At 39.5% G+C, this 10,229-nt stretch overlaps 1 protein-coding gene across 1 annotated transcript; it reads left to right on the top strand.

The window, feature by feature from the left end:
• Nucleotides 1–4,942: 4,942 nt before the first annotated feature.
• Nucleotides 4,943–10,212, top strand: LOC127658177 (transcription initiation factor TFIID subunit 12-like). Its single transcript, XM_052147322.1, has 6 exons — nucleotides 4,943–5,070; nucleotides 8,415–8,628; nucleotides 8,748–8,825; nucleotides 9,076–9,190; nucleotides 9,425–9,513; nucleotides 9,634–10,212. The coding sequence occupies exons 2-6, from the start codon at nucleotides 8,458–8,460 to the stop codon at nucleotides 9,667–9,669; spliced, it is 489 nt and encodes a 162-aa protein (XP_052003282.1). The 5' UTR covers nucleotides 4,943–5,070; nucleotides 8,415–8,457; the 3' UTR covers nucleotides 9,670–10,212.
• Nucleotides 10,213–10,229: the final 17 nt, after the last annotated feature.

The following is a 10,229-nucleotide window of genomic DNA, read 5'->3' as shown; positions in this document are numbered from 1 at the left end:
AAACTGCGGTTTTAACTCCCTGTTGAGCATCCGAGTGCGCATTCACCTTCACTCGCGTGCAGGAAAAACAAACGAAACGCTGTTCAGTGATGTTTATCCTTTTAGCAGGATTTTTATTTAGCAAGCTTCACTTGAACATAACATCAGTTAGCTGTTCTCTCAACTTAGAAGAATGTGACGTAAAGCTTAACGTCATCATGTACAAAACCGTATACCTCCAAATAAAACTATACAGGTAGTCAATACCGTAATACAATGTATAAGGGTGCAATACGTTTAACACTCCCGCATCGCGAACACGCGTTTGTCGACCCCAGAGGATTAACTTTAGCCTAACCATAAATTGTGATTCAAATATATATGATCACTCACCTCAAGACGCCGCTGCGGTGGTGGAGTCCATGCAGGAGAAGCAGCGTTTGGCACTGCGTCACTTTTCAGCGCGAGCTGTTTGGAGAAGCCCATTTCCACCTCCATTGCGTTGGAGAAGCAATCCTGCATAAAATGCAGTTTGCACACTCCTCCAGCTCTAGGCGGGAACTCGCGGTCTTCCAGAACAAGGATGTGCAACCCCTGGCGCCTAATTTCCAAGTCTGCTGGAAAGCTATACAGTCCAGCAGTGCTGTTGCAACCAGAAACACTACACCTACGTACCATCCTGACCACTGTACTAAATACAGATAATCTACACTAACTTGAAGCTATCCTCACTGACGCAATACTATGCTACTAACTAACTATGCTTCTAACAATACTACACTAACAAATATGCTAATTAACTACCTAGGCTACACAAAATAATCTAAATAACTATATAAATGCTATGCTAAATAGATGCTAAAATACTCTATCCTGATCGTTTTCAATACTCGCAATTCCAACTCCTGACTCGCTACAGTGAGATGGTTTTTATCAAATCAAATCAAATCAAATCAAATCACTTTATTGTCACACTACCATGTACACAAGTGCAACAGTAGGTGAAATTCTTGTGTGCAGTTCCGAGCAACATAGCAGTCATGACAGTGACGAGACATATACCAATTACAATAAACAACATACTTACACAAAACAATTTACATATCAAATGTACACATACTTACACAAAACAATTTACAAATCAGATGTACACATACTTACACAACACAATAATTATATACAATGCAGAATATAGAACAGAATATACAATACAATACAATAAGTGGGAGTATATGAAATATATATGTGTATATATATATATATAGCAGTTGTATTGAGGAGAATATGTTGACAGTCCAGTGTGAGATTATAGATTAATAAAGTGCAGTGCTAATTATTGATCCTGATAGATCAAGAGTTCAACAGTCTGATTGCTTGGGGAAAAAGCTATCATGTAGTCGGCTGGTGCGGGTCCTGATGCTGCGATACCGCCTGCCTGATGGTAGCAGTGAGAACAGCCCATGACTTGGGTGACTGGAGTCTCTGATGATCCTCCGAGCTTTTTCACACACCGCCTGGTGTATATGTCCTGGAGGGAGGAAGCTCACCTCCGATGATGTTCCTGGCAGTTACGCACCACCCTTTGCAGGGCTTTGCAGTTGTACTGCGGTGCTATTGCCGTACCAGGCGGTGATGCAGCCAGTCAGGATGCTCTCTACAGTGCTGGTGTAGAACCGTGTGAGGATGTGGTGGTTCATTCCAAACTTCCTCAGCCGTCTCAGGAAGAAGAGAGCTGGTGAGCCTTCTTCTACGCGGCCTCAGTGTGGGCCGGACCATGTGAGTTCCTCAGTAATGTGGACACCGAGGAACTTGAAGCTGCTGACTCTCTCCACGGTGCTCCATTGATGGTGATGGGGCTGTGTTCTCCGTCTTTCTTCCTGAAGTCCACAACAAGCTCCTTGGTTTTACTGGCGTTGAGGGAGAGGTTGTGCTCCTGACACCAGCGTGTCAGAGTGTGCACCTCCTCTCTGTAGGCTCTTTCATCATTGTCAGTGATCAGACCTACCACCGTCGTATCGTCAGCAAACTTAATGATGGCATTGGAGCTATGTGTTGCCACACAGTCATGTGTGTACAGGGAATACAGGAGTGGGCTGAGAACACAGCCCTGCAGGGCTCCAGTGTTGAGGGTCAGTGATGAGGAGGTGTTGCTGCCCATTCTAACCACCTGACGTCTGCCTGACAGGAAATCCAGGATCCAGCTGCACAGCGAGCTGTTTAAGCCCAGAGCCCGGAGTTTCTCATCAAGCTTGGAGGGCACTATGGTGTTGAATGCTGAGCTGTAGTCTACAAACAGCATTCTCACATATGTGTTCCTTTTTTCCAGGTGGGAGAGAGCAGTGTGTATTGTAGATGCAATGGCATCATCAGTGGAGCGGTTGTTGCGGTAGGCAAACTGCAATGGGTCCAAGAGGGGGCAGAACAGAGCAGATGTGATCTCTGATTAACCTCTCGAAGCATTTGCTGATGATGGGGGTCAGAGCAACAGGACGCCAGTCATTTAAGCATGTGATTATAGCTTGCTTCGGTACAGGCACAATGGTTGATGTTTTGAAGCATGTGGGGACTACAGACAGGGAGAGGGACAGATTGAAAATGTCCGTAAAAACACCAGCCAGTTGATTCGCGCGCGCTCTGATGGCCGCGGCCGGAATGCCGTCTGGACCCGCGGCTTCACGGATGTTCACCCGTCGGAATGATCGGGTTACATCCACAACAGAGACGGAGAGTGAATCAACCTCTGTAGCGTCAGCAGCGAGGTGCTCTCTCCGCGGCGGTGTTACTGTCCTCAAAGCGAGCATAAAATGTATTAAGTTAGATCCGGGAGAGATGCAGCGGTGTTCATGGCGGAGACTTTATTCCGCTTGTAGTCGTGATTGTGTTAATTCCCTGCCACATACTTCTAGAGTCAGTGGTGTTGAACTGGCCTTCAAGCTTGTGCCTGTACTGGCGTTTAGCTGCACTGATAGTGTTACGGAGGGCATAACTGGCTTGTTTACGGCTCCTCCGTGTTAGGAGAATTAAAAGCGGAGGTCCGCGCAGTGAGTGCAGCGAACATCGCCCGTTAACCCATGGTTTCTGGTTGGGGTATATCCGTATAGTTTTGGTCGAACAAGCGTCCTCTCGCACTTCCTGATGAAACACGTTACGCTGTCAGCGTAAACCTCGATAATACGTCATCAGAGGCGGACGGAACATCTCCCAGTCAGCGTGATCAAAACAGTCTTGTAGCGCCAGAGTCTGATTGGTCCGACCAGCACTGGATCGTTCTGAGGGTGGGTGCTTCCTGTTTCAGTTTCTGCCTGTAAGCGGGCAGAAGCAGAACGGAAGAATGGTCCGATTTGCCAAATGGGGGCGGGGAGGGATTTGTAGCCTTCCGGAAGGGAGAGTAACAATGATCCAAAACCCGGTCCCCTGGTGTGTTGAACTTTATGTGTTGGTGGTATTTTGGGCGATTGCTTTGAAGTTGGCTTTGTTAAAGTCCCGGCAACAATGAGCGCAGCCTCAGGGTGCTTGGTTTCCTGCTCACTTATACACCCATACAGTTCCCTGAGTGCCGGTCTGTGTCGAACTTGCGGGGGATGTACACAGCTGTGATGATAACAGCTGTGAATTCCCTCGGCAGCCAGAATGGTCGACACAGAAGCATGAGATATTCCAGATCAGGAGAGCAAAAGACTTGATGAAATGTGCGTTCCTCTGATCACACCATGATTTGTTGATCATAAAACATACACCACCACCTCTGCTTTTACCAGAGAGGTCTTTACGCTCTGTCCGCTTCGGTGCCGCGGAAAAGCCCGTGATTTCGATGGCGAGTCTGGAATCTCCGTAGACAGCCAGGTTTCTGTAAGGCACATAGCGCAGCAGTCCCTCGTCTCTCGTTGGAAAGAGATCCGGCTCTCAGCTCGCAGAGTTTGTTGTCCAGAGACTGAACATTTGCCAGTAGTATACTGGGTAGCGGGGTCGATTTGCGCGACGTCTTACTCTGATGAGAACGCCGGCTCGTTTTCCTCTTTTCCTTCTGCGTTTCAGCGGCCGAGCAGCACAGACAAAGGGCTCGCCCGGCGTGTTTGTAAACAGCGGGTCGGCATTAAGGAATTTGAAGTCCGGTTTTCGATGTGTGATTGTAGAACTAATGTCCAAAAGCGTTTGTCTGTACGTAAACAATAAGGCAGACAACATCCAAGAACAAAAAACAAAGAACTGTAAACAAAACAAACAATAAACCGCAGTGTTGTAACGGAGCTCGCAACGCAGCAGCCATACTCGGCGCCATCTTGAGTCCATTTTTATACTGCCATGGGCGTGGTAGCTCGTACCAAGGGCGTGGTGAGTTGGAACCTGCTTATGTCAGCTGTCACTGCTTACGTCAGGAAGTACCGCAAACAGCCAATAGGAAAATTCAACTGCAGTAGCCACTGTTCAACCTGAAGAGGGCAGCACTCAGACGCTTTTACACCATATATTGTAGAATTAAAACACTTTATACACAAATGTCAAAAAAATTACTTGAATCAATGACCAGTACTAATAAAGCCCCATTCTTACAGATCATTAACTAAAAAAAGTTGGTTTAGGGTTTAGTTACCCTTTAAGGGAAAGCAGGTTATAATATTATAATATTAAAAGCGTCTGCCAAATGAATAAATGTAAATGTAACTATGAAATTAAATAAATAAATAAAAAGACTGTAATTTTTCAGGAAAATTATATTTGATACGTGCAGTTTAATATGTGCACACATATTCAAATATTAAAACTAATGCAACACCATTTGAAGTCTAGAATATATAACTTCTGTGTCCTAAAAATGTCAAGTGGTAGTTTAAAGTCTAGAATATATAACACTTGTGTCCTAATATCCACGTACACTGATGTGTTCCCAACATCTGAAAAGCTTTTATGGTTTTATTTTCCCCCCACGTGCTTTTATTTTGAAGTCACAGTCTCGCGACATGTCCACGGGGCTCCATTAGCCAGAAGAGGCGCCTGTGAAAGCAACAGCAACATCAACAAACAGGGAATTTAGCATATTTCCAGTTCAGGAATGCCGAAGATGGGAAGATAATACAAAGTAATTTTGATCAGGTAGAACACAACTTAACCATCTATCACAGTTTCATGATTTAAAGGGATAAGGCATAAGATACGTGTTTTGGCACAAATGTTTACTTGCTAGCTGCTAACATGATAAGCTTAAGTTGTGCGCTGGTGAATTACAATTACCGTGATGTCTTTCACAGTAAAATTAAGGTTTACTTATAAATCCAAACTACTGCATGTTGTAATATTACTAATTAATCGCCACTCGTCCAGATGGATCAAGCTAAGCATCTCTGAAGATATAGCTAGCTAAATCCGTTAGCCTGTGTAGAAAATTACAGATCTTAAATCATTGCAGCCTGCAAGTTGTTGAGTTTGTAGTTTTGGATATGGATTCTGTAATGTGTGATGTGTTTGATTTAAAGTTTAAGGGCGTCATAGACGCGAAACCTTGTAAATGCTCTGGCTACTGGATAGTTGACAATATCGAGTCGGTCACATTCACCTGGTTGATTCTCTCGAGACCTGTCAAAAATGTCCTTGTCATATTTAACCCTATATATATATATATATATATATATATATATATATATATATATATATACACACACACACACACACAGCTCTGGAAAAAATGAAGAGACCACTACAACATTTTCAGTTTCTCTGTATTTACTATATATTGGAATGTGTGTGAGTAAAATTATATTTTTTGTTTTATTCTATAAAGTACGGACAACATCTCTCCCAAATTCCAAATACAAATATTGTCTTTAAGAGCATTTATTTGTAGAAAATGACAACTGGTCAAAATAACAAAAATATGCAGTGTTTTCAGACCTCGAATAATGCAAAAAAAAAGAAAGAAAAAGTTTCACATAAATTTTTAAACAGCATAATACTAATTGTTTAACTTGGGAAGAGTTCAGAAATCAATATTTGGTGGAATACCATACCATACCAACTTTATTTGTTAAGCACTTTACAACAACCAAAGTTGACCAAAGTGCTGTACAGAAAAATATACATAAACATATGTACAATTAATAACCATACAATAAAAACATTCAAAGTAACAAATAAATAACCCTGATGTTCAATCACAGCTTTCATGCATCTTGGCATGCTCTCTACCAGTCTTTCACATTGCTGTTGGGTGACTTTATGCCAGTCCTGGTGCAAAAATGTAAGCAGCTCGGCTTTGTTTGATTGCTTGTGGCCATCCATCTTCCTCTTGATCACATTCCAGAGGTTTTCAATGTGGTTCAGGTCTGGAGATTGGGCTGGCCATGACAGGGTCTTTATCCAGTGCTCCTCCGTCCACTTAATTGACCTGGCTTTGTGGCATGGAGCATTGTCCTGCTGGAAAAACCAATCCTCAGAGTTGGTGAACACTATATATATATATATAATATATATATATTCCTATTGTTTTCAGTGCTAATTCTCATTACCATAACAGTCAGTATTTAAATGTATCATTAGGGTAAAAATATGCTGTTGTACAATGCTTTACAAAAGTTAATTATGGAAAATTAAAGTCAGAACAAAGGTAGTACTACTATGATAAAATTAAAACTCCATAAATTACATAAATGTTTAAATAATCATTAAATACATAATTAAATTGTTAATATGAAAACGATTAAATTGATAATTGGGGATATCAATGATTAATCAAAAATGTATTAATTGTCATTAATAATTTGACCAGTTAAGCTTATCGATCATCAATTAATTTCAGGACAAATGCTTCAGTAATCATGCCAGCAGACTTTGATTAGGCTGTCTATACAGTCACCCTTTTGTCTATACAAACGCTAGATGGCATTTGCGGGCTGTATGTCATTATTCACTTCACAGAAGAAGAGCCTGACAGTTGACATCGAGATGAAGTGGGCTCAATGTAAACAACATTGGAGCGTTTCTCTATAAATTAATATGAATGTTTTCAGCACACACCATGAAAGTGTGTTAAAGTACAGCAAGCACTGTTGATCTCCTTGCTTCTTCCCTGCCTACAATTACGTCAGCGATCGCCGGGAAAGCACCAAGACCCATAAAGCTGACATTTCACTATCACCAGAGAAGTGTTAGCCTTTGTTATATACTCCCCACAAATACCCCACAATCCACAATGTGATTTTTTTATTTTTATTGAACTTATAGAAGTGATGTATCTTAAGTATTCTTAAGTTCTTTTAACAGCATTAAGTTTAAAAAAATTTGTAATTTGTAATAACTAAATATAGCTTACTGTAAATGTATTTAAATTCACTGATCTAAGAATATTTGAAGAGGAAAATGCCAACAATTTCTTTAATTTGAATTATATTTAAACAGTATGCTTCATGCTCATGCTATTTGAAGTCCTGCACTTGCATTTTGCAAAATTAACGTTAACTATTAATTGATTAATCGATCGTTAATTTCCATGTCGATCGATTATGAAAATGTCTGAAAATCGACATCCCTATTCAGAATTAAATCACTATATAAATCAAGAAATGTCCAATAAGTGTGTTTCATTTTAGCGCTAGTTTGGTTCCATTTTATTTGGATCATTATTTTTGGGTTTATTTTTTTTTTATTATAACCTTAACCCTGAAAATGAAAAGAGACCAAGTTTGTGTTTAAATGGAAAATCAACCCAAATAATGTTAAAATGAAATACAAGGGATATTAGTTGATTTATTTGAATGATTTAATCATTAGTTTAACTATTTTTTTTAATAGTTTTTATCAATTTAATTATGTATAATGGCTTATTTAAATATGTATTTTTTTTTTATATAGTTTTTATCAATTTAATTATGTATAATGGCTTATTTAAATATGTATTTATTTTTTATATAGTTTTTATCAATTTAATTATGTATAATGGCTTATTTAAATATGTATTTATTTTTTTGTAATTTGACCCTCCATATAAAATAGCCTTCCTTTTCTATTTTCCCAAATAAATGTTTTTATTTATGTATTTGTATTATTATTTAAATATTTGTGTGTGTGTGTGTATGTGTGTGTGTGTATATGTATGTATATATATATATATATATATATATATATATATATATATATAAATAATTATTTTTATTTATTTTTATTTGAGGAAAATAGGACCAGGGCATTTTATTGATGGGTTTTGTGAGAATCACCCACCTCCTATTAGTAATTTATACATTGATTAACTCTTATTCTCTCTTTCACTTTTGTATTTGCTACAATTTTAGTTTGCAAACCGTGATACCCATGACATGTACTTATATCATTTATGTATTAATTTATCAGGTCATGGGTCTGCTTTTGGACCTCCACAGTTCATTTATATGACTTGCATAGACTGAACTCACCTTAATCTTCTTTAAAACCTCTTTTTTGCTTTGTAGTTGTGATTCAGGCTTGTGACGGATACCTCTTGACAGGCATAGTATGACCCAATATCCTACACCGACCAGTCGCTCCAACTTCTACACTGTTGTGAAAGCAGAAGCCTCTTCCACACCACCCCTCTCCACCAACATGGCCAACAGTACAGTCCCTCCAGGCAAAGTTCCAGGCACCCCTGGGCCAGCAGGGAGACTGAGTCCTGAAGGAACTCAGGTGAGGCACTTCAGCTAACAGAATATATTAGGTTTTGGCCCATTACAAATTGAAATAAGTATTAAGTTTTGGTTTTATTGCCTCATGAAATTATAATGCAATATTCATCCTTCTTTCAGGTGCTTAGTAAGAAGAAGCTTCAGGATCTCGTGCGGGAAATTGACCCTAATGAGCAACTCGATGAGGATGTGGAGGAGGTAACTATGATTATTATCTGTTTTGTTTCTTGTTGGTCATATATTTAGCTGTTGTGATGGATTAAAGATTCCATACATTTTTTAAAGATTTACTTCATTTGATCCTCTTTCTGAGGTCTGCTATTAAGCATGAAGTGGTATCATTTCATGGATGTGTTTTCTAGAGACCTTTGTCAAGAGACCACAAAATGACACCCTGACTGTTGCTGTGCTGTTGTTTGTTGACCTGAGTCATTTCCCCTTTCCTAAGATGCTCTTACAGATTGCTGATGACTTCATTGAGAGTGTGGTGACTGCTGCATGCCAGCTTGCCAGACACCGAAAGTCAAACACTCTTGAAGTGAAGGATGTCCAGCTGCACCTTGGTGAGGTTCTTGTTTTGGCATACTGTCATATTTTGCAGGCAGAGTGGCACTTATCCTAATATATGACTTGCTAACATAGAAGTGTTTGTTATTTGTATATCTTATATGATTTATAACATAACAGAGCATATATCGTTGTGTCCATGATTATTACATTTATGCTAATAATGATGTGATGGTCATCTTTTAAAGGATTTCCATTAATATAGTGTGTTATCCAACATAACATTACAGAACGACAGTGGAACATGTGGATTCCTGGCTTTGGCTCAGATGAGATTCGGCCGTACAAAAAGGCATGCACCACAGAAGCCCACAAACAGGTCAGCTATCAGTCCCATGCACATTAACTGACCTCTCTTTCAATGACTTAAAGACAAATGAATCAACATTTTGGAACACGCATGACTTGTATTCCTAAATATCTCTTTCTGTTTTTTCAGAGAATGGCGCTGATTCGCAAAACAACCAAAAAGTAGCAAGATCTGAAGCACCAACTGATTTTTTTTGTTTTGTTCTGAAGTTTTGGAAGTGGGGTGGTTTGAGGCGATAAAAATTATGTTAATCATAGGGGCAGAATGCATCGTCACAGAACAGCTCTGTTGGCATTTCATGCATTCAAAAAGTGCAGGAATTTGTATAATTTGTCTTTGCAGTTCACTCATTTTGTTGAGCACCTTTTCGAGTCTCTGGCTTGGTGCTAAATTGGGGCATTTCTTATACGGTAGGAATCTCACAGACCTCTGCGTTAACATCACTTTTTTAATTGTTTTACCCACAAACCACATTTACATTCACATTTCAAATATGTCTGACCGTTCATTTAAGTCACACCATTTTTGCTCAGCTGTAGCTATGCACCTGTAAAAATTACCATGTGTCTTATGTTTTGTTTATAGTGTTCAGTGTTATAGAACTTGTCATAAGGAATACTTAATAAGAGTAGAACCAGAAATGCTAAGTGTATGACTTTCTAAAGGTAAAGAGTAATTTTTACCAAATAAATACTATTTCCCTTGTAATCAGGTTCATTAGATGG

This window comes from Xyrauchen texanus, chromosome 17 (genome assembly GCF_025860055.1).
Source record: "Xyrauchen texanus isolate HMW12.3.18 chromosome 17, RBS_HiC_50CHRs, whole genome shotgun sequence".
Classification (NCBI taxonomy): domain Eukaryota; kingdom Metazoa; phylum Chordata; class Actinopteri; order Cypriniformes; family Catostomidae; genus Xyrauchen; species Xyrauchen texanus.
The sequence above is the reverse complement of the archived record's forward strand: the minus strand, read 5'-3'. Positions and strand labels throughout refer to the sequence as shown.

Bases quoted from the DNA above. Each gene is read 5' to 3' on its own strand.
- LOC127658177 (XM_052147322.1), top strand. From the start codon at position 8,458: ATGACCCAATATCCTACACCGACCAGTCGCTCCAACTTCTACACTGTT. The intron at 8,629-8,747 runs GTGAGGCACTTC...TCCTTCTTTCAG, and splicing joins TGAGTCCTGAAGGAACTCAG to GTGCTTAGTAAGAAGAAGCT. The intron at 9,191-9,424 runs GTGAGGTTCTTG...ATAACATTACAG, and splicing joins GGATGTCCAGCTGCACCTTG to AACGACAGTGGAACATGTGG.